Source organism: Physella acuta, unplaced genomic scaffold, assembly GCF_028476545.2.
Source record: "Physella acuta isolate Inbredline_101_S28 unplaced genomic scaffold, ASM2847654v3 ptg000118l, whole genome shotgun sequence".
Lineage (NCBI taxonomy): Eukaryota > Metazoa > Mollusca > Gastropoda > Physidae > Physella > Physella acuta.
In genome coordinates this window covers 726,062-752,279 of record NW_026731638.1, presented here as the reverse complement: position 1 = coordinate 752,279, position 26,218 = coordinate 726,062, and the positions used below count along the sequence as shown (strand labels likewise).

The following is a 26,218-nucleotide window of genomic DNA, read 5'->3' as shown; positions in this document are numbered from 1 at the left end:
CACATACACACACAGACATACGGACAAGATTGCAAAATTATGTTTTCCCGACTCAGAGGGGTGTAAAACGTCGAGATTTGCAAAAATCACGATTTTTTTTTTTTGCACGATTACAATATTTTATTTATACACTGTATGCGAGAAAGTAAATATTGGAGTTAACATAAAGAAGATCGAGACTGCGTTTCTGTACAGCCCATCCATGCTTGTCTTACGCAAGTGAAACATTGGGTTAAAATTTAGTCTTGATAAAATAAATAGAAATATCGTCTTCATCTTTAAAAAAATATATATATTTTCAAGTGCTCTGCCTAAGCAACTTTTTTTACTTTGATTCTTAAAATTTATATTAGATTTTTGAACATTTTCAAGCCTATTTGTTTGTTTTTTAAATTTCTCTCTTTTACCGCCGCTATTAAGGTGAAATCGACAAAAACAATCAGGGCACATCGTCGGGTGATTGGGTCAGGTGGTTGGGTGTTAAAATGTTCATGGGCTTTTACTATTGGAGCGAGTGTGAGTATGAAGCGGAGGGGCCAGTTTACTTGTGTCGGTTTATATATTAATATACAAATATATATATATATATATATATATATATATATATATATATATATATATATATATATATATATATATAATTTATCTATACACATACACACACAAATATATACATATATATATATGCATATATATATATATATATATATATATATATATATATATATATATATATATATATATATATATATATATAATTTATATATACACACACACACAATGAGGACTTCTCCTTATTCACCTATAACAAATGCCATATTTTTGCATCGGTAAGATTCTATATATTATGTCGTCTGAACTAATTAAAATACATGTGCTTTATTGTAATTCACTTTTTAACTGTCTGGATACGATCTCGTGACCTAAACGACTGTGTGGTAATTAAAACGTGTCACCAATATCGATGTGGTAAATGTTAGAATTCAGCAGTTTAATTGAGTTAGGTCATAAGGTTTAGTCAATTGCTTAAATCAAGGGTTTGGGCCAATGGTTATGGTCATGGGATAAGTCTATGGATTAGGTTATGGGTTTTGGAAAATGGATTACATTAGCGGATTGGGTCCATAAATTAGGTCATTTGATTGGGCCAATGGATTAGATTAGCAGAGTGGGCACAAGGTGTTTTTCGGCTTGGAATAGTTGAGGGAGGAGGGGCCGGCGTGAGTATTGTATGCAGAGGAGTTAATTAAGTTTATATGAAGTAGCCAGATTGGATATGTGGAGTATGCTAATGTGTCGTATAGGCACCAGATTGGATATGTGGAGTATGCTAATGTGTCGTATAGGCACCAGATTGGATATGTGGAGTATGCTAATGTGTCGTATAGGGACCAGATTGGATATGTGGAGTATGCTAATGTGTCGTATAGGGACCAGATTGGATATGTGGAGTATGCTAATGTGTCGTATAGGGACCAGATTGGATATGTAGAGTATGCTAATGTGTCGTATAGGGACCAGATTGGATATGTGGAGTATGCTAATGTGTCGTATAGGGACCAGATTGGATATGTGGAGTATGCTAATGTGTCGTATAGGGACCAGATTGGATATGTGGAGTAAGCTAATGTGTCGTATAGGGGCCAGATTGGATATGTGGAGTATGCTAATGTGTCGTATAGGGACCAGATTGGATATGTGGAGTATGCTAATGTGTCGTATAGGGACCAGATTGGATATGTGGAGTATGCTAATGTGTCGTGTAGGGACCAGATTGGATGTGTGGAGTATGCTAATGTGTCGTATAGGGACCAGATTGGATATGTGGAGTATGCTAATGTGTCGTATAGGGACCAGATTGGATATGTGGAGTATGCTAATGTGTCGTGTAGGGACCAGATTGGATGTGTGGAGTATGCTAATGTGTCGTATAGGGACCAGATTGGATGTGTGGAGTATGCTAATGTGTCGTATAGGGACCAGATTGGATATGTGGAGTATGCTAATGTGCCGTGTAGGGACCAGATTGGATATGTGGAGTATGCTAATGTGTCGTGTAGGGACCAGATTGGATATGTGGAGTATGCTAATGTGTCGTGTAGGGACCAGATTGGATATGTGGAATATGCTAATCTGTCGTATAGGGATCAGATTGGATATGTGGAGGAGTTTGTTAGCTGTAGTGGCGTGTTGAGGTGATTTTAATGGTGGCGCGAGTTTGGTTATGTGTTGGAGTGCAGGATTGCAGGAGTGGAGAATTGATGGAGTTGTGGAGTGTTAGAGTGAAGAAGTGGTGAAGTGGAGAAGTATTGGAGTGTTGGAGTGGTGAACAGGTTAAGTGGTGGAGTGGATGAATGGAGGAGTGGTGGAGTGTTGGAGTGGAGAAGTGGTGAAGTGGAGAAGTATTGGAGTGGTGGAGTGGTGGAGTGAATGAATGGAGGAGTGGTGGAGTACTGTAGTGGAGGAGTGTTTGAGTGGAGAAATGGATTAGTGGGAGGTGCCTGCCATCTTCATTTCTATGTCATTAAGTTGCTTTTCTCTTGACTTGTGTAACAGCAAATTGTATTCGTGGAATTGAACTGCGTATCAACAAAATGTATTCCATACAATGTAAAACTATAGTGCGCGCTGTTTATGTTAATATAATTTTTTACACACCATTGAGCATTGAAATTGGACAAGCACACACATCTGCCGGGAGCAAAATCTACTTTTATTTCTTCATTTCCTGAATTAAAATGTCCTGGAAATTAATTTTCATTCTATGCATTAGTCGCCCTCTGCTAGGTAAGATAATAATAAACTATTGTCTAACAGAATTATTTTTAAACATATTTTTTTTACAAACGCAGCTTAAATGAATAAATTCATATTATTTGTAGAGCTTAGTATAACAAGCTAAAACTCCTTTAAAAAATCATTATTTAACTATAAACATACTTAAAATTAATTTGGCTTTTTGCATTTTAAATTCACATTATTTGTAGAGCTGAGCATAACAAGCTAAAACTCTTTTTTTTAATTAAAAAAATCATTATTTAAGTATAAACATACTTTTTACATTGTAAATACATTAAATGATTATTGTTTTATTTTATATGATCGGTTACAAGTCTAAATAACCACAAGACAACGATTGTTTGTCAATCAACTTTTTGCAGGCTGTGATGTCAGATGGTTTAGAACTGATTGCCAGGATAACTACCGCTGTAGTAACGAGTCCTGGTACAAGAGGGACTCGGTAGTGTCACACTGTGAAGACGACAGGAAACTCGACGCGAGAACTCTGAGCCGTTTTCCCCAAGATGTCGTACGCTGTCAGAACGAAGAGAGTCTGAATATGAGCCAGACAAACTTCACCAAAAGCTTAAATACGTGCCCGGTTAAGGAAAGCGTCCAGTTCATGCGTTTTAGTAACATCACTAATCGTAAGTTAGCTTGCATCGATAGGGATCCTGTAATTTTACAAATTTGTAAATATAATGTAAACTATTTTTACGTTTTTTTTTTATCCTTGCTGTTAGTGATTACCCCTCCATTATTCGCATTATTATCTCTAACCTTACCACCAATATAGTAGATGCCTTAATTTTGTATAACTCACAATGTCAATAATGCTATTATATTAAAGCAAACTAATAGGAAAATATCAACATAAGTGAAAATATAGGTTTAAAAAAAATTAAACGCCGATAAAGACACGGGATACAATGTAATTAAAAGTGATTTGAAATAACTAATATTAAACGTTTTTTAAATAAGGTGCAATAAATGAACGAGGAATCTATATAAGGACTTCGTGCTGATTATTTCCAACGTCGACCCTTCACTTGACCCCTATTAGCCAACCTGTTCTCTACTAACCATAACCAGATTTATTCCCAAGCTCAACATAAGGCCCAGCTGTTCCCTACTAGATATAACCAGATTTGTTCCCCAGCTCAACATAAGGCCCAGCTGTTCCCTACTAGATATAACCCGATTTGTTCCCCAGCTCAACATAAGGCCCAGCTGTTCCCTACTAGATATATCCAGATATGGTCCCCAGTTCAACAATAGGCTCAGCTGTTCCCTACATGTTCCCAACTAAAAAGTACCATGTTTGTTCCCCATTAGTCCAACTGTTCCCTACTTAAAAGTACCATGTTTGTTCCCCATTAGTCCAACAATTCCCTACTTAAAAGTACCATGTTTGTTCCCCATTAGTCCAACTGTTGCCTACTTAAAAGTACCATGTTTGTTCCCCATTAGTCCAACTGTTCCCTACTTAAAAGTACCATGTTTGTTCCCCATTAGTCCAACAATTCCCTACTTAAAAGTACCATGTTTGTTCCCCATTAGTCCAACTGTTGCCTACTTAAAAGTACCATGTTTGTTCCCCATTAGTCCAACTGTTCCCTACTTAAAAGTACCATGTTTGTTTCCCATTAGTACAACTGTTTCCTACTTAAAAGTACCATGTTTGTTCCCCATTAGCCCAACAATTCCCTACTTAAAAGTTCCATGTTTGTTCCCCATTAGTTCAACTGTTTCCTACTTAAAAGTACCATCTCTGTTCCCCATTACTCCAACTATTCCCTACTTAAAAGTACCATGTTTGTTCCCCATTAGTGAAATTGTTCCATACTTGCCCGCACCTTCTTTGTTCAACAGACAGCACCGCCAATTAAAACAACCAAGCCGGACCTCGCCTACACATTTCAGGTCGACAACTTGGTTAAGGTGATCAGCATCAGCTTTAGCTTCCTTAAAAGAGTGGTCAATGGAGAAAAGACCGACAAAGCCAAGGTAGGAATCAGTTGAGCGGCGTTTGATTTGGCTTGATGGGACAGCGGGACCTACCGGTATAGAGGTAGACTGTTAACCCTAAGGTATAGTTCGAATCCGGGTTCCAGTTAGTAGAATGTGCCTGAGTTCACCCAGCTCTGATGGGTTCTTAACTCACGTAATGGAAAAAGAGGCAACTAGGCATACATGCTGATTACACTATCCTTTCAAATGCAGAGGTCTCTGAAACAGATGAACTCTACTTCATCTGCCCCATGTGTCTTGGGGACAAACAGGAAAAGAGGGAGAGACAGAGAGAGAGAGATTGCGTAGACACTTTGATATAAACGATGCATTTCTCTTAATCGAGATGTCCACACATTAGAACATCAGAAATCGCGGATAGTTCACAAGTGATTTACAAACGGAGTGCTCGAATGTTAGAGCGTTTGACTGCTAACCTGAAAGTCAGGAGTTCGGATCCCAGGATTCTTCATGTAAGACTGCCTTGAACCCAACCACCTCTAATGAGTTCGTAATTCACGGTAGGGAAAGTAAATGCAGTTCGGCATCCTTGTGATTACACTATCCTCACTGAAACACGTGAACTCTTCTTTCCTGCCGTCAGTGTATTTTGAAATGTTATGATCGCCAACGTACCCCATTGAAATTACTTAGACTTTATTTTTACTTCAAAAATAATCTAGGCTTAATGTTTAATTATATTGTTGATGTCAAATTATGTTTAATCACAAAAGTTGTAATGGAACTGAAAGAAAAAAGAAAAGTAATATAATCTGTTGCACGCTTGTTGTATTTTTTTTTAAATACAATAGAACAAAGATAATTTACGAGTGACTGTATAAACCTTTTTGTCCGTCCTTAGTTAATGCTGACCGTCACCGAGACCAACGATAGCGAGCTGGACCTGTTCTTGACCTCTGTCACCGATGAGATGAAGGTATACATCCAGTCTGGATATATCATTATTATTAGCGACACTTACCCTCTGTTTTACAACGTCACTAGGGTTACACTAGCCGGAAGTTTCGAGAAGTTCCGCGTCGGGCAGAAAGACGGTGAGAAACTAATGTCACTTTGTTGTTCTAACCTTCACCTCTGTGAAGAATTTTTTTTCTATTTCAAAATGTACATCATACTAAGTACTTTATTAATCTTATATATATATATATATATATATATATATATATATATATATATATATATATATATATATATCTAATATATAAAACTCAATTCTGTATGTAAAAATAAGTTTGTTTGTTTTTCGTTGACATACTTCGATGGATTTAAGTGTTAGACTATTATCGTGCTCATAGTCTAAATTTATGAGTTAAAAAGTTACTATTGAAAGTGTTGGGAAATAATTTTCATTTTTCAAACTGATAGTAATAATTGTCGGCATGTTCATTAAACACAATTTTTAAAAAATAACAAAAATTCTAATTACTTCCCTTTGATAAATTAGGAAAACACAATTACTTCCCTTTATAAAACATTGCATTAGTTGAAAAGAATTTACTTTTTATTACTTTGTTTTGGTGTTGGGAAAAAAATAATTACATAATTAGCGGGGACTGATCAAGTGCAAATGTTGTAGGTATTTTACGAATAAGCTTGGAGTATTATAATTGTTCATTTGGTTTGGTTTGGCACCTACGTTAGTTTAAGTGAGTGCAAAAGACTATGAATAAGTTGGGGTACTATAATTTATTATTAATCTTATATATTAAGCTGAAACAATCGATTCTGTCCCGGGCTAGACTGTGAGCACTTTGCGTTTATGTTCGCGTTAGTGTTTTCTTTGTGTTTAGGTTGGGTTTGCGTTAGTGGTTGCGTTTCGATTTGGTTCGTTTTTGTTCTTTCTTTTTTCGTTTGTGTTTTTTCTTTGGGTTTGTGTTTGTATTTGTGTTTGTGGTTTGTATTTGTGTTTGTGGTTGGTTTTGCGTTTGGATTTGGTTTGTTTTCGTTTGCTTTTTCGTTTGTGTTTTTTTCTTTGGGTTTGTGTTTGTGGTTGGTTTTGCGTTTGGATTTGGTTTATTTTCGTTTGCTTTTTCGTTTGTTTTTGTCTTTGTGTTCGTATTGGTGTTTGTGGTTGTGGTTGGATTCGTTGTTAGGTTTTTGTTTTCGTTTGCTTTTTTGTTTGTTTTTTCTTTGTGTTTGTATTGGTGTTTGTGATTGTGGTTGGGTTTGTTGTTAGGTTTTTGTTTTCGTTTGTATTTGTAATTGTGTTAGCGTTATGTTTGCGTTTTGTTGTTTTGGTTTTGGTTGGTTGTGGTTTGGGTGGGCAATGCCGGGTTTATAATGATTACTAAACACACAGGTGATGGTCTTTAATAGAAAGGTTTTTCACAGAAGACAGAGCAGGGCTAGTATATATATATATATATATATATATATATATATATATATATATAGTAATTTAAGTAAGTGATTCTTATCCTTTTTGGAGGTAACGAACCCCACACGTTTTATATCCGCATTCAACAAACCCTAATTATTGGTTTTAAGCTCCGCTCTGACAATACCCTATCGTGAATCATATTTATAAGTCAGGTGTGTGTGAATTGACCTCTGCCGAATCCACGACACTAACTCACCGAACCCCTGGGGTTCGACCGAACCCAGTGTAAGAACCACTACCCTAGGCTAAGAACCAGTACCCTAGATTTATTTACTATCGCAACACAGAGATTCCGGCTCAGGAGCGCAACTTCCATTGTTTATGTACACCTCCATGCACTAAACTTCGACAAACTGGCTTAGAAGATGAAGGTTTCATCACCGAAGTTTGGTCGCTATCTTCCGTGGGTTCTCAACAGGCTTATGTTCCCTCCCATCAGATGCGAGCACCCGTGCTCTGAACACCTGATACCCAGCTAGATCGTGGGGAGATCCATACGCTTACAACAACACATACACAATTCCAGGCTCTAATTCAACTACTTTCTATAAGCCCTTATGTCTCAACCGTTATCTAATCATTCTCATTTTATATCTTGCCCCTCTCCTTAAGTATAATCCCCAGCATTCCCTAAACGTAATCAAAAATTAATTCTGATACTTGGGACATAATATGGCTACTGTTTCTAATTTTCAAAACAAAAAAAAACCCACCTGTGGGAGTTATCTCTACAATACAGTTAATTAGTACAACGGGCTAGTTTTTAATTAAAAAAATCTCTTGAACCACAACTCCTAGCTTTCCCCTTCCTTTTCCATAAATATCTAGACATCTTTACTTTTTTTACAGCCCAAGATTTCAAATTTAAAAAATGTGATAGATCAGGAAAATGCTTTAATTGGTACGTATAGTTTTATTTTAACTCGATAATTTCTCTTCTTTTTTTGTAAACAATGTTTCACTGACTTTTACTAAATGCTTTCCTTTATTACTATTGAATAGGAATGAGAAAGTGACCCTCATAATGATACTGATACGTGTTGATTTAAAAGCATCTATTGCTGTAATCGGTTTAACAATCTTCATAGCAACGGTCTATTTTTTGAGTAAGTTATTTTATTGTACAGAGCTGACCCGCGACATAGCATACGCCGATATTAAATTGTTTTATTTTCTACTTTTCAGTAACTCATAATTTGTGAATTCGACACTACCAATGCAGCGACTGAAAATGTTTTGTTTTAAAACACTATCAGTAGCTCGTGAAGGACGATTATTCCCCCTCCCTCCCCCAACCCCCGCCCCTGTGAAAGCAGCCGTCCATGAAGACAGTTTACAGACGACAAGGAAAAGTTCAAGCAGAACTTGTTATTACCACTCCTTAGTTTCAAATCGTTTAGAAACTAAATTATCAGCCCCTAACAGCTATCACTATTTTGACCCGGCTCTACGACTGTAAACATTTCGGATTGAACCACGGCTCACCAGATTTGTGTTGGTGTGGAGGAGGGGGCGGGTGGTATTGATATGGTCTGTTGAGTATGCCTTTAGAGCGAGGGTGGGTCGGGTCGGCGTGGGTATACGTGGTGGTGTCCCGCATGGGTCTCCATGAAGAGAATTATATATATATATATATATATATATATATATATATATATATATATATATATATATATATATATATATATATATATATATATATATATATATATATATGTGTGTGTATCTCTCCCTGGAAAACGAGTTTTTGAATTTTCAGCGAGAAAGACAGAGACTTACTAGCCCTATTGTATTTCTTATTTACAGTATTTAGCAATGGGAGCTGGGCATAAGGGGTTAAGGTCAGATATTTTTACTCATGTAATCAATTTTTCTTTTTAACTTCCATGCTCCGCTGTGTGGAATAAGAGAACAATGTTAAGTTCTCGCTCATCTGGTTTGTTGTACTTTGTTTTTCCAGATATTTGGCAAAGAAGGCGAAGACTGAATAAATGGAATCAATTTGTATTAAACCTACAGCAACAGATAGCCGCTATCCAAGAGCTGGCTGCACCTGCGGGTTGACCACGTTCTGCAGCACCGCTAGCACATCGACCAGCCTATGTGGTTTTTATCGCTATGTCAACGTTGTATGAGCTTTACCAACATAACTATTTTTTTTTATCTTTTCTAAATTTTAACGAATTTCCCATTTCCACTTTCTCCGTATTGCACCTGAATGATTTTTAAGGGTATCTTAGAATGCCACAAAAAAGTATAGGTTACTCCTTTTCCCGCTTCTCTAAAATTCACATGTTTATTTTCAGCTATTTTATCTAATTTTTTTTCCTCCATCCTATTTTTAATGTGCTAATAAAAACATCCTATCACATGGAAAAAATGTCTTCTAACTCGTCCTGCCTCATATATAAGACATCTAAAGACTCGAGTTTTCGGGCGAAAATATATATGGTTAAACAAAATGCAATTTAGCTAAATGAAATATTAGAATAAAACTATGAACACGTATCTTTAAAGAGAAAACGAATAAACAGGTTATTTAAAAAATTTACAAGTGCCAAAGAACATCTGCTAAGAAAGAATTAGACTTAAACATTGTTGAGTTGGAATTTTAAAAAACAATACAGCATTATTATAACATTAATACTATTTTTAGACACATTATTTTAAATAAAACGTGTTATAACATTAACCATCAAACCATTAAATTATAATATTATATATCAGCTGTTTTCCTTTTCTTCATAAATGTATTTTGTAGTTAGGTATTTTTTCTCTCTTTTTTTGTCAGATGTTTTTTTTTGTTTTGCAGGATACGATAACAATAGTTTTTCTATACTTCATCTCAAGTGAATGTTGTATTAAATTAAGATATTTTAAGTTCTCAAGTTGACGGTTTTTTGTGTGCACGATAACAAACTTTCTCTATACTCCATCCACGAGCAAGTAAAAACAACTAACTATTATATCGTGAATGTCATAATAAATTGAGATATTTAAAATATGTTTAAACATATATATATATATATATATATATATATATATATATATATATATATATATATATATATATATATATATATATATATATATATATATATATATATATATATATATATATATTTATATATTTATATATGTATATATATATATATATATATATATATATATATATATATATTTATATATATATATATATATGTATATATATATATATATATATATATATATATATATATATATATATATATATATATATATATATATATATATATATATGTGTGTGTGTGTGTGTAAGGGGGTAGTTTGATTGTTAATACCCAGAAACAATAAGACTTGGCCAGTCTTTAATATTCAAGAAAACATCACTTGAATCTCTAACACAATTAAATAAAAACCGGGAGTGATCCCCCTAAACTTTCTCGAATATTCTAATATAACACTACGGGGGATGGCAACTCAAGACATATACAATATGTGTAATCCATTTTTACAGGCTTTTATTTAACTCACTTCCTCTGTCTGTCGTCAGTCGGTCGTCAGTCTGTCTAGATCTAAACGCCGGAGTGAAAATTCGGACACTTCTACTTGACCGATACGATTCAGTTGGCACCTGGGTCAAGACATGAAGACAATGCAATCTGAAATTAAATTTGACTCAATTGGATGCCTAATTAATTTTTTATGAATCAACACCAGCGAGGAAAGTCTCAAAGGAAATTGAGAGGTCCATAAATTAATTTAAAAATCATGCACGGCGTAGTTAAAATTAATATGGTTATAACATCCTGTCTGTCTGTTTTTTTTTCGGACTTTACTCAAGATTGGATGTATTTCATGTTTTTAATATTTTCGGTAACTAAATAAAAACTAAAAAAAAAAAGCAAAAACAATTTGGTTTTCACGTGTAATGGCGACATAAACAATGGTGTCCTGTTATTCGATAGGCCGCCATATATTTTATTGCAAACATTGTAAGCTAAAAAAAGAAAAAGTAGGTCATGGTGTTTTAATTTGCATTGTTATTTAAAAACTTGATCTGCAAAGTTTTGTAAACAAAAAAAAACTATAAAGTGGGGCTGCCAGAAATCGATCATGGAGTTCCTGTACAGCCAATCAATGTTTGCCTTACGAAAGTGAAACATCGGGTTATAACTTAGGCTTGATGAAAATAAATAGAAATGTAGCCTTAAATTCATCAAATTATTTTCAAGTTCTCTGGATCCGCAACTTGTATAGCATTGATTAAATTTCTGAATTAATTTTAGGCTTAAGTTTTTAATAAAATTTTATCTTTTATTATTTTACCGGTCCTATATCTAAAAAAAAAATTAATAAAAAACGTTTTAATAACAAGCTTTTATGTAATAATGCACTAAAAAGTAGAATATAAATTATAGACTACTATAATTAAATAAACGAAATATATGTAAAAGATCTAATTTTCTTCCTTTCGTCAAATTTTGAGTTATTTTCTGTGCTCGCAAGTAGTACTTTACGCCATTTCCGATTTTTTATGTCATAATTAGGCGATGTGGTTTAAAAAAGTATGATTGTATTAAAAAATTGTATCGGATAATACAAATAAACCGGGAAAGATCTCGCCTAAACTTTCTCGAATATTCTTATTTAACACAACGGGGGATGGCAACTCGGGCCGATATAAACATGATTTTTAATCCTTTTTTAATTACTTAAACTTTTTAAAATAGAATAGAATCTCGTAGAAAAAAGAATTGCACACCAAGTGAATAATAGTGCGGAAAATTATTAGTACTTTATAAATTCACATACGTTTTTTTTTAGAAATCGGAAATAGCAAAACATACTACTTCCTGTCAACGGATATTACTCAAAATTTAAAAGAAGAGAGAATTATATCTTTCACGTTTCATTTACCTATCTGAAATAGTACTCAAGTTATAGGCTTTTGAAAAATTAAAAGTCGAAAAAGTTCCGGTTATTGGTAATCGCTCAAAAGTTGATACGGATACTGATCTACTAATTTGATATACTTATATATGAAATTTTATCAACCTAGCCGTAACGGTACTCAAGTTATCGTGTTTACAGACACACATACACACATACACACAGACATACGGACAAGATTGCAAAATTATGTTTTCCCGACTCAGAGGGATGTAAAACGTCGAGATTTGCAAAAATCACGATTACAATATTTTATTTATACACTGTATACGAGAAAGTAAATAGTGGAGTTTACATAAAGAAAATCGACACAGAGTTTCTGTACAGCCAATCCATGCTTGTCTTACGCAAGTGAAACATTGGGTTAAAATTTAGTCTTGATAAAATAAATAGAAATATCGTCTTCATCTTTAAAAAAATATATATATTTTCAAGTGCTCTGCCTAAGCAACTTTTTTTACTTTGATTCTTACAATTTATATTAGATTTTTGAACATTTTCAAGCATATTTGTTTGTTTTTTAAATTTCTCTCTTTTACGGCCGCTATGAAGGTAAAATTGACAAAAACAATCAGGGGACATCGTCGGTTGATTGGGTCAGGAGGTTGGGTGTTAAAATGTTCATGGGCTTTTACTATTGGAGCGGGAGTATGAAGCGGAGGGGCCAGTTTACTTGTGTCGGTTTATATATTAATGTACAAATATATATATATATATATATATATATATATATATATATATATATATATATATATATATATATATATATATATATATGTGTATATATTTGTGTGTGTGTATAGATAAATTTTATAATTTATCTATACACACACACAAATATATACATATATATATATATATATATATATATATATATATATATATATATATATATATATATATATATATATATATATATATATATATATACATATAAGTGTAGGGGCCAGTTTACTTATGTGTTGGTTTATATATTAATATACAAATATATATATATATATATATATATATATATATATATATATATATATATATATATATATATATATATATATATATATATATATATATGTATATATATAAATATATTATATATATACACACACACACAATGAGGACTTCTCCTTATTCACCTATAACGAATGCCATTTTTTTTCATCGGTAAGATTCTATATATTATGTCGCCTTAACTAATTAAAATACATGTGCTTTATTGTAATTAACTTTTTAACTGTCTGGATACGATCTCGTGACATAATTGACTGGGTGGTAATTAAAACGTATCAGCAATATAAATGTGGGGAATGTTAGAATTCAGCAGTTTAATTGAGTTAGGTCATAAGGTTTAGTCAATTGCTTAAATTAGGGGTTTGGGCCAATGTTTATGGTCATGGGATAAGTAAATGGATTAGGTTATGGGTTTTGGACAATGGATTACATTAGCGGATTGGGTCAATAAATTAGGTCATTTGATTGGGCCAATGGATTAGATTAGCAGAGTGGGCACAAGGTGTTTTTCGGCTTGGAAAAGTTGAGGGAGGGGGGAAGCCGGAGTGAGTATGGTATGCAGATGAGTGAGTTAACAGTATATGGAGTAGCGTGTGTGGTTTTGTGGAGTATGCTAGTGTGTCGTGTACGAGCCAGATTGGAGTGGTGGGGTAATGTGAATTTAATGGTGGCGCGAGTTTGGTTATGATGTGGAGTGCAGGAGTAAAGGAGTGGTGGAGTGTTGGAGTGGTAGAGTGGTGGAGTGTTGGAAAGGTGGAGTGGTGGAATGGTGGAGAGGATGAGTGGAGGAGTGAGGAGTGGTGGAATGGTTGATTAGTAGAGTGGAAGAGTGGTGGAGTGGATGAGAGGTGGAGTGGTTGAGTTGTTAAGTAGTAGAGTGGAGGAGTGATGGAGTGGGAGGAGTGGAGGAGTGGAGGAGTGTTGGAGTGTTGAAGTGTTGGAGTGTTAGAGTAATGGAGTGGAGAGTAGAGGAGTGGTGTAGTGGAGCAGTGGAGGCGTGGAGTAGTGGTGGAGTAGTGGATTGTTTGAGTGGAGGGGTGGTTGAAAGGAGGAGTGGAGGAGTTGATGAGTGGTGAGGTGGGGGAGTGGAGGAGTGGTGAAGTGGAGGAGTGGTGGAGTGGATGAATGGTTGAAAGGAGGAGTGGAAGAGTTGATGAGTGGTGGGGTGGAGGAGTAGAGGAGCGGAGGAGTGTAGGAGTGGTGGAATGGAGGAGTGGTGGAGTGGTGGAGTGGTGGAGTGGTGGAGTGGATGAGTGACTGAAAGGAGGAGTGGAGGAGTTGATGAGTGGTGGAGTGGTAGAAAGTTTGAGTGGTTGAATAGAGCAGTGTAGGAAAATGCTAGCTTAAGCTCTATGTCATTGAGGTTCTCTTCTGGTGACTTGTGTAACAGTAAGTTCTATCCATGGAATTGAAAGGCGTATAAACAAAATGAATCAATACAATGTAAAACTACATTGCGCACTCTTTATATTAATATCTTCTTTATGCACCGTTGAGCATTGAAATTGGACGAGCACACACATCTGCCGAGAGCAAAACAACTTTTATTTTTTCATTTCCTGAATTAAAATGTAATAATAAAACATCAACGTGTAAAAATATATATAACATTAATAAAACAAGCAATAATTAAAGCGGGCTGATTCAAGGTTAATTTATTTTCGATGGAGAGAAAATAGTTCATAGACATTGACATGGAGATCCAAAAGTCATGGAAATTAATTTTCATTTTATACATTACTCACCCTCTGCTCGGTAAGATAATAATAAACTATTGTCTAACAGAATATTTTTTTAAATATTTTTTTTTACTAACGCAGCTTAAATGAATAAATTCATATTATTTGTAGAGCTTAGCATAAGAAGCTAAAAATCCTTTTTTAAAAAAATCATTATTTAAGTATAAACATACTCCAAATTAATTTGGTTTTTACGTTGTAAATTCATATTATTTGTAGAGATTAGCATAACAAGCTAAAAATCCTTTTAAAAAACATTATTTAAGTAGGCCTATATGCATATTAAAAATTAATTTGGCTTTTTACATTGTTAATACATTAACTGATCATTTGTTTCATTTTCTATGATCGGTTAGAATTTAAAATAGCCACAAGACAATGACGCGTTTGTTAATCAACTGTTTTCAGGCTTTGATGTCAGATGGTTTACATCTGATTGCCAGGATAACTACCGCTGTAGTAACGAGTCCTGGCACAAGAGAAACTCGGTAGTGTCACACTGTGAAGACGACAGGAAACTCGACGCGAGAACTCTGAGCCGTTTTCCCCATGATGTCGTACGCTGTCAGAACGAAGAGAGTCTGAATATGAGCCAGACAAACTTCAACAAAAGCTTAAATACGTGCCCGGTTAAGGAAAGCGTCGAGTTGATGTGTTTTAGTAACATCACTAATCGTAAGTTAGCTTGCGTCAAAGGGGGATACTGTGATTTTAAAAAAAAATGTAAAATAATGTTAACTATTTAACGTTGTTTATTTTTAATCTTTGCTGTTAGTGATTACCCCTCCATTCTTCGCATTACTATCACAAACCGGCAATATAGAAGATTCCTTAATTTTGTATAACTCATAATGTCAGGAATGCTCTAACATTAAATTAAACAAATAAGCAAATTTCATAATAAGTGAAAATATGAGTTTAAAAAATTGAAAAGCCGATAAAGACACAGAATACATTGTTATTAAAAGTAATTTAAAATAATTAATATTAAACGTTTTATTTTAAAATAGAATAATATTATATTTTATGTGACTCAACGGATGAGCTTCACTTGTGAGTTTTCGTGAAGTAAATATGTTACATGAATACGTTAACAGTCATGTATAATATAAACTGTAGACTCCAAACGCTTTAGCTGTCGTGTAAAATAAACTGGTGCTGTTTCGGTTATTCATGCAGGGTCTAGCTTGAGTCAATCTTTTGATCTACGAATATATCTGTTGAGTAAAATCGAGGTATATTTGTAAATAGTTTAAGTAGAACATAGCAATATATTTCTCTACCTTGTTAAGAATTTGTTGGATGGATAATAATAATATAGGGATATGTCCCTTTTCTTAAACTGTACTAACCCGAAGCTATATTCTGTTTCTTGTATATTTTGTATAAAACGTCATAAACTGAACACTTATGTAGCATAGTAACTATTGGGAGAGAAATGGCATATATGGTAGCAGTTGCGTAGTCAGGATCGTCTCATGGGGGGGGGGGGGGTCAATTTATTTCCTGCATTATAAATGTATATATCAGAGGCGTAGCGTCCCTCTCGGAAGCCCCCCCCCCCCCGATATACTAAAGCAGAGGCGCCGCGTACGGCCGCTGGCTCGTTGAAACTAACATTAGCGCCATAGTGCTCACATGATAACCCAGAGCGACAAATAGCATCCTGAATACATTCATATTTTTTGTTGAGCTTATCATAACATGCTAAACATCCTTTTAAAAAAAACATTATTTAAGTATATGTATATTAAAATTTAATTTGGCTTTTTACATTGTTAATACATTAAATGATCATTTGTTTAATTTTCTATGATCGGTTAGAATTTAAAATAGCCACAAGACAATGACGCGTTTGTTAATCAACTGTTTGCAGGCTGTGATGTCAGGTGGTTTGGATCTGATTGCCAGGATAACTGCCGCTGTAGTTACGAGTCCCAGTACAAGAGGGACTCGGTAGTGTCGCACTGTGAAGACGACAGGAAACTCGACGCGAGAGCTCTGAGCCGTTTTCCCCAAGATGTCGTACGCAATAAGAACGGAGAGCGCCTGAATATGAGCCAGACAAACTTCACCAAAAGCTTAAATACGTGCCCGGTTAAGGAAAGCGTCGAGTTGATGTGTTGTAGTAACATCACTAATCGTAAGTTAGCTTGCATCAATAGGGATCCTGTAATTTTACAAAATTGTAAAAATAATGTTAACTATTTTTACGTTTTTTTTTTTTTAATCTTTGCTGTTAGTGATTACCTCTCCATTATTCGCATTATTATCTCTAACCTTACCACCAATATAATAGATGCCGTATTTTTGTATAACTCACAATGTCAATAATGCTATAGCATTAAATCAAACTAATAGGAAAATATCAAAATAAGTAAAAATATAAGTTTAAAAAAAATTAAACGCCGATAAAGAAACTGGATACATTGTCATTAAAAGTGATTTAAAATAACTAATATTAAACGTTTTTTTTTTAAAGTTTCAATAAATGAACGAGGAATCTATATAAGGACTTCGTGCTAATTATTTCCAACGTCGACCCTGTCCGCAAAGTCACTTCGCAACACACCAGGGAAACCACTCTGCCATGTCTTTACTCTGTACATCACCAGTTGTCTTCCCTTGACCCCTATTAGCCAACCTGTTCCCTACTAACCATAACCAGATATATTCCCCATCTCAACAAAACGCCCAGCTGTTCCCTACTAGATACAACCAGATTTGTTCCCAAGCTCAACATAAGGCCCAGCTGTTCCCTACTAGATAAATCCAGATATGTTCCACAGTTCAACAATAGGCTGAGCTGTTCCCTACATGTTCCCTACTTAAAAGTACCATGTTTGTTCCCCATTAGTCCAACTGTTCCCTACTTAAAAGTACCATGTTTGTTCCCCATTAGTCAAACTGTTCCCTACTTAAAAGTACCATGTTTGTTCCCCATTAGTCAAACTGTTCCCTACTTAAAAGCACCATGTTTGTTCCCCATTAGTCCAACTGTTCCCTACTTAAAAGTACCATGTTTGTTCCCTATTAGTCCAACTGTTCCCTACTTAAAAGCACCATGTTTGTTCCCCATTAGTCCAACTGTTCCCTACTTAAAAGCACCATGTTTGTTCCCCATTAACCCAACTGTTCCCTACTTAAAAGCACCATGTTTGTTCCCCATTAACCCAACTGTTCCCTACTTAAAAGTACCATGTTTGTTCCCTATTAGTCCAACTGTTCCCTACTTAAAAGCACCATGTTTGTTCCCCATTAGTCCAACTGTTCCCTACTTAAAAGCACCATGTTTGTTCCCCATTAACCCAACTGTTCCCTACTTAAAAGCACCATGTTTGTTCCCCATTAGCCCAACTGTTCCCTACTTGCCAGCACCTTCTTCTTTGTTCCCCAGGCAGCACCGACAATGGCACCACCAAGCCGGACCTCGCCTACACATTTCAGGTCGACCAATCGGGCAAGGTGATCAGCGTCTGCTTTATCCTCATAAGAGAAAAGACCGACAAAGCCAAGGTAGGAATCAGTTGAGCGGCGTTTGATTTGGCTTGATGGGACAGCGGGACCTACCGGTAGAGAGGTAGACTGTTAACCCTAAGGTATAGTTCGAATCCGGGTTCAAGTTAGTAGAATGTGCCTGAGTTCACCCAGCTCTGATGCGTACCTAACTCACGTAATGGAAAAAGAGGCGACTAGGCATAGTGCTGATTACACTATCCTTTCAAAGGCAGAGGTCTCTGAAACAGATGAACTCTACTTCATCTGCCCCATGTGTTTTGGGCATGAACAGGAGAAGAGAGAGAGAGAGAGAGAGAGAGAGAGAGAGATTGCATAGACACTTTGATATAAACGATGCATTTCTCTTAAACGAGATGTCCACACATTAGAACATCAGAAATCGCGGATAGTTCACAAGTGATTTACAAACGGACTGCTCGAATGGTAGAGCGTTTGACTGCTAACCTGAAAGTCAGGAGTTTGGATCACAGGATCCTTCCTGTAAGACTGCCCTGAACCCAACCAACTCTGATTAGTTCGTAATTAACGTTAGGGAAAGTAAATGCAGTTCGGCATACTGATGATTACACTATCCTCACTGAAACACGTGAACTCTACTTTCCTGCCGTCAGTGTATTTTGAAATGTTATGATCGCCAACGTACCCCATTGAAATTACTTCGACTTTATTTTTACTTCAAAAATAATCTAGGCTTAACGTTCAATTATATTATGGATGTCAAATTATGTTTAATCACAGAAGTTGTAATGGGACTGAAAGAAAAAAGAAAAGAAATAAAATCTGTTGTACGCTTGTTTTTTTTTTAAATACAATAGAACAAAGATAATTTACGAGTGACTGTATAAACCTTTGTCAGCTGAACCTTTTTGTCCGTCCTTAGTTAATGCTGACCGTCACCGAGACCAACGATAGAGAGCTGGACCTGGCCTTGACCTCTGACACCGATGAGATGAAGGTCTACATACAGCCTGGATACATAATTCAATTTAGTATTGGCAAAATTAACCCTCCGTTTTGCAAAGTCACTGGGGTTACACTAGCCGGAAGTTTCGAGAAGTTCCGCGTCGGGAAGAAAGACGGTGAGAAACTTAAGTCAGTTTGTTGTTTTGAACTTACCTCTGTGAAGAATTTTTTTCTATTTAAAAATTTATGTCATACTAAGTACTTTCTTAATCTAATATATATATATATACTAGCGTACCCGTCCCCCGCGCGTTGCCGCGGGGATAGAAGAAAGTATGACGAAATGTATTAGAAAGATTTCACCAACGCGTTACCAGTCATATGTTCTTAGACCCGTGACCGTCTTTTCTAAAAGTGAGTTATTAAAATGTAAACAAAGCCTGCGCTTAATTCATAAATATTGGGACACAGTTTTACCTACACTACCGCATGTAAACATTGAGTGTACATTAATCACTCACCGAAATAATATGTTAGAACACACTTCGGTGACCGCCCATGTGTCAGAGATGTACAGGGGCGTTCTCAGCCCCCCCCCCCAGATTACACTACCGCATAGGCGCGGCGTACGACCCCTGGCTCCTTAAAAGTAATAGGCGCCATCGTGCCAAATAGCATCCTGTTAATAATGATGCAGATTTCATCATTCGCTAAAGTGCCACAAATGAACAGGCTTTTTTTCTTTAACACGTAAAAAAGTATTTGACATGTTTTAAACATCAGTGTGACTGATGCAATATGCTAGCGTTACTAATGGTCTATTATTAGATGCTCGATTGTCTAATAGTAGATTCTTATTGCATCACTGGCAAAGTGACGAAACTCTACAGTAGGCTCCTCATATTCAAAAAGTTATTTTTTCATCTTTGGCAAGGTGACGAAACTGTACAGAAGGATTTCCTCGCGTTACAATGTTATTTTTAGAAGACTGTTGTAGTTTTACCGCTGAGTATAGTAGTACCCCTTACTCGCTATGCAGGACGCTCGATTAACGGGTGCCAAGTGCCAACTAAATCGCTCTAAAACTCTGGGCGCCAAACCGTGTATTGACGAAAGTTGTACCCTATATGGCGCCGCCCGTAAGAAACTTTGGTTTTCTTTTTCGCAGAAATATTCTCGGGAGTATTCTCATCTACTCCCTAAAGTTTCATGGCAGTCGGATGAACCGCATCCGAGTTTTATTTTTTATATACCGTGTACAGAGAAAAAAAAATCGCCCCCCCCCCGGTGGTGCGCCGCCCTTGCAATATAAAACAATATTTTTTGCAGAACCCTACCATTGAGTGATCTAATCATCTCCCCAAAGTTTCATGGTACACGGATGAACGGTGTGAAAACGAAATTTTATATACCGTATATAGAGAAAAATCGCACCCTCCCGTGGCGCCGCCCTTGCGAAATTAAAAATTATTTTTTTACATAACCCTTTCCTAGAGGGTTATAACGAACTCCCCAAAGTTTCATGCCTATCGGATAAACGGTGTCACTGCAATTCACTTTTATTTTTTTTATATACCGTAAAAAGAGAGAAATTGGACCCTCCCCTGGCGCCGCCCTTGCGAAATTAAAAATTATTCTTTTACAGAAACCTTCCCTGAATTGTTCTAATCATCTCCCTCAAAGTCTCATGGCTATCGGATAACGGTGTCATACCAAAATCGACTTTTATTTTTATAAACCGAATATAGAGAAAAATCGGACCCTCCCGTGGCGCCGCCCTTGCGAAATTAAAAATTATTTTTTTACAGAACCTTTCCCTAGAGTGGTATAATGAACTCCCCAAAGTTTCATGCCTATCGGATGAACAGTGTCACTGCAATTCACTTTTATTATTTTTATATACCGTATATAGAGAAAAATCGGACCCTCCCGTGGCGCCGCCTTTGCGAAATTACAAATTATTTTTTTACAGAACCCTTCCCTAGAGTGGTATAATGAACTCCCCAAAGTCTCATGGCTATCGGATGAACGATGCCAAACCAAAATCGACTTTTATTTTTATATACGGTATATAGAGAAAAACAAATCGCGCCCTGCCGGGGCGCCACCCCTGCGAATTTGAAATTTTTTTTCCGCAGAAACCTCCCCAGAAATATTCTCAACAACTTCCCAAAGTTTCACGCCGATGTGATGAGAGGTGTAGTAATGCATAAAGGACAGACAAACAAACAAACACACACACATACATTGCTTTATATATATATATATATATATATATATATATATATATATATATATATATATATATATATATACATATATATATATATATATATATATATATATATATATATATATATATATATATATATATATATATATATATATATATACATATATATATATATACATATACATATATATATATATATATATATATATATATATATATATATATATATATATATATATATATATATATATATATATATATATATGTGTGTGTGTGTGTGTGTGTGATTAAGAAATACAACACGTAATTTAGACGCTTTTCCACGCATTTCAATGTTTTAGTCGCAAAAGCCTGACTCTACTAAAATCAATGATTTAGTTAACTAGGACTAAATATAGTAAATACACATGGATATTAAATACCTCATCTAGGCCCACTCTACACAATGTCCCAACTCGTACAGTAAACAAATGAGCCGAATCTAAAGCTAACATCTATAACCTAGCCAAGTGGTTTTTATCCTTTTTGGAGGTAACGAACCCCACACGTTTTATATCCGCATTCAACAAACCCTACTTATTAGTTTTAAGCTCCGCTCTGACAATACCCTATCGTGAATCATATTTATAAGTCAGGTGTGTGTGAATTGACCTCCGCCGAATCCACGACAATGACTCACCGAACCCCTGGGTTTCGACCGAACCCAGTGTAAGAACCACTACCCTAGGCTACGAACCACTACCCTAGGCTAAGAACCACTACCCAAGGCTAAGAACCACTACCCTAGGCTAAGAACCACTGCCCTAGATTTATTTACTATCATGACACAGACATTCCGGCTCAGGAGCGCAACTTCCATTGTTTATGTTCACCTCCATGCACTAAACTTCGACAAACTGGCTTAGAAGATGAAGGTTTCATCACCGAAGTTTGATCGCTATCTTCCGTGGGTTCTCAACAGGCTTATCTTCCCTCCCATCAGATGCGAGAACCCGTGTTCTGAACACCTGATACCCAGCTAGATCGTGGGGAGATCCATACGCTAACAACAACACATACACAACTCCAAGCTTTAAAGCAACTACTTTCTTATAAGCCCTTATGTCTCAACCGTTATCTAATCATTCTCATTTAATATCTTGCCCCTCTCCTTAAATATAATCCACATCATTCCCTAAACATAGTCCAAAATTAATTCTTATGCTTGGGACATAATATGGCTACTGTTTCTAATTTTCAAAAAAAAAAAAAAAAAAAAACCAACCTGTAGTAGTTATCTCTACCAAACAGTAATTGGAACAAAGGGATAGTTTTTAATAAAACAAAATATCTTATGCCACAACTCCTAGCGTTCCTTTTCCTCTTGCAAAAATTTCTATACATTTTTACTTCTTTTTATAGCCCAAGTTTTCACACTAAAAATATGTGATTTATCAGGAAAATGTCTTGATTGGTACGTATAGTTTTATTTTAACTCGATTATTTCTCTTCTTTTTTTTTGTAAACATTGTTTCACTGACTTTTACTAAATGCTTTCCTTTATTAATATTGAATAGGAATGAGAATTTGAAAATCAGAATGACACTGATAGTGTTCGTTTTTCATTCAACCTTCATGGCATTTCTCTATTTTCTGAGTAAGTTATTTTATTGTACATGAAGCGACCCGCGACGTAGCACACGCCGCTATTTAATTGTTTTATTTTCTACTTTTCAGTAACTCAGTGAATTCGACACTACCAATGCAGCGACTGAAAATATTTTGTTTTAAAACAGAATCAGTAGCTCGTGAAGGAAGATTATCCCACCTCCCTCCCCCACCCCCGCCCCGGCGAAAGCAGCCGTCCATGACGACTGTTTACAGATAACAATGAAAAGATAAAGCAGAGCTTGTTATTACCTCCCTCCCCCCCCCCCCCCCCCCCCCTAGTTTCAAATTGTTTAAAAACTAAATTATCTGCCCCTAGCAGCCTCACTCATTCGACCTGGCTCTACGATTGTAAATATTTTGGTGTGAACCTTAGTTCACCAGACTGGTGTTGTTGGGGGGTGGTATCGATATGGTTTGTTGAGGGGCGTGTCGGCGTGGGTATACGTGGTTGTGTCCCGCATGGTCCCTCCATGAAGAGAATTACATAGATAGATAGTACAACATGTACGTGCCCATGTTGGGCATAGCATTATCGTGAATAGCATTATTATTTGCCATTCTTCGCCATGGGAGTTGGAGGGGGGATGGAGGGGGTCAGGTCTGGTGTTTTCACTGATCTGGCCAATAGCATTTTTCTTTGCTATGTTAATGCATGGGAGGCGTGGTGGTAACGTTTGAAATTTTCACTGATTGGGTTTATTGCATTTCTAGCTCTATTTCCCATGGTCATGTGGGATGTGGGTTAAGGTTTCGAGTTTTATTTATTATTTGCAATTTTCGTCATGAAAACTGGGCATAAGTGGTTAAGGTCAGATGTTTTTACTCAATGGATGATTGCATTTTTTTTTGCCTTCTATGCTCCGCTGTGTTGAATAAGAGAACAATGTTAAGTTCTCGCTCATCTGGTTTATTGTACTTTTTTTCCAGCTGCTTGGCGAAGAAGGAATCAATTGATAGCAAACCTAGAGCAACTGATGGTTGCTATCCAACAGCAGGCTGCTCCTGCGGGTTAACCAAGGACAGCACCACAGCTACCACATCGATCAGCCTTTGTTGTTTTAATCGCCATGTCAACGTTGTATGAGCTTTACTAACATCACGTGGTTTTTTATCTTTTCTAAATTTCCCCACATTTCATCTGTATGATTTTAATAGGTATCTTAGAATGTAACAAAAAAAGTATACTATTTATATATTTTATATATTTAGTATACTACTAAGTATACTATTTTTCTCGCTCGCTTCCGTAAAATTCACATATTTATTTTCAGCTAATTTTCCTAAACTCCCCCCCCCCCTCAATCATATTCTTAATGTAATCAAAACACAACATCCTATTACATTCCACTTGGAAAAAAATCATCTATTTCGTCCTGCCTCATATATGAAACATCGAAGTGCTCTAGTTTTCGGGCGAAAATATTTATAGTATGGTTTTTTAAAAAAAAGGAACTTAGCTTAATAAAATATTATAAAAATGTGAACAAGTATTTTAAAAGAAAAAAAAAGAATATACAGGTAATGAAACAATCACAAGTGCTAAATAACATCTGCTAAGAAAGAATTAGAAAGAATTGTTGAGTTTGCTTTTTATACCAATGCATTATAATAAAATAATATAGTATTATTATAATTTCAATACTATTTTGAGACATTCTTTTATATGAAAAGCGTTATAACATTAACCCTCAATGAGTATTAAATTATAATATATTTATATATCAAATGTTTTCCATTTCTTTATAAATGTATTTTGTAGTTAGGTAATTTTTCTTTGTTTGTTTTGTCAGATGTTTGTCTCTATACTTCATTAACGAGCCAGTAAAAACAGTAACTATTATATAGTAAATTTCATATTAAATTAAGATATTTTAAATATATTTAAACAAAAAACACACACACAGATATATATATATATATATATATATATATATATATATATATATATATATATATATATACATATATATATATATATATACATATATATATATATATATATATATATATATATATATATATATATATATATATATATATATATATATGTGTGTGTGTGTGTGTGTGTGGAGTGTGTGTGTTGTGTGTGTTTTGAGTGCGCGATAGGCTATGGATAAAATGGTTTTGCTATGGTCGCTCACTAAATCGAATCAGGCGAATCCTCTGGCGGGCGTCTCTGTAGAGTGCGATTTGGCGCCCAGACCTATCCTGCGAGCACAAAGCGTCCACATTAGATTTTAGGAACACCCTAAAATATTGATAATGCGGCACACGACATTCAAGGATTAAACCGAACTAGTGAGTAACTTACATTCAAGACTTTCATAGAGCACGCGAGGATGGTGGGCGGGGGGGGGGGGGTGTAGGTAAATCCGTGCCTCCATAAATATGATCCAAAAAACAGGCATTGTTTACATTTTTTTTAGAAAACAAGGACGTACATTGAAATAGAGAGTGTTGCAGACTAAAAATTTTATGAGTTTTAAATTAAAATAAAATAATTATTAATATTTGTGCATGGAGCTGAAGAGCCGCATCTTGACATCAAAAGAGCCGCATGCGGTTCGCGAGCCGCCGGTCGCCGACCCCTGTAATAGATGAATGAGAAAAGTTTCAATGAGTCAGTTAGAGAGGTCATAACGGATGTGGCTTGACGTATCTACACACCTCATTTATATATATATATATATATATATATATATATATATATATATATATATATGTATATATATATATATATATATATATATATGAAGGGCTTAGTGGAAAAAGTACTTAAGTGTATTTTGAGAGTTTTGAGAAAAATGAGTGCAAAGTTTTTTAATTGTTATTGAAATACCAAAACAGCTGATGCAGAGTATTTAAATTAAGCTACTTCTGTACTTTTTCCATGGCCCAAATTTACAGGGATGGTTAAGTGTACGTAGTCAAATAATATACCGGTCTTAACTCATTTTTGACAAAATGTAACTTAAGTACTTTTTCCACTGAGCCCTTCATATATATATATATATATATATATATATATATATATATATATAT

The 26,218-nt window shown here is 35.3% G+C and overlaps 1 protein-coding gene across 1 annotated transcript; it reads left to right on the top strand.

Moving 5' to 3' along the window:
* The first annotated feature begins 2,680 nt into the window (after positions 1-2,680).
* On the top strand, positions 2,681-24,724 carry LOC131934853 (uncharacterized). The gene is made up of 7 exons (XM_059290997.1): positions 2,681-2,787; positions 16,748-17,014; positions 18,269-18,387; positions 19,271-19,469; positions 22,928-22,979; positions 23,083-23,162; positions 24,104-24,724. The coding sequence occupies exons 1-7, from the start codon at positions 2,739-2,741 to the stop codon at positions 24,187-24,189; spliced, it is 852 nt and encodes a 283-aa protein (XP_059146980.1). The 5' UTR covers positions 2,681-2,738; the 3' UTR covers positions 24,190-24,724.
* Positions 24,725-26,218: the final 1,494 nt, after the last annotated feature.

Coding starts and splice junctions, on each gene's coding strand:
- LOC131934853 (XM_059290997.1), top strand. CDS start 2,739: ATGTCCTGGAAATTAATTTTCATTCTATGCATTAGTCGCCCTCTGCTA. Junction 19,470..22,927: donor CCGCGTCGGGAAGAAAGACG/GTGAGAAACTTA, acceptor TTCTTTTTATAG/CCCAAGTTTTCACACTAAAA. Junction 22,980..23,082: donor TCAGGAAAATGTCTTGATTG/GTACGTATAGTT, acceptor AATATTGAATAG/GAATGAGAATTTGAAAATCA.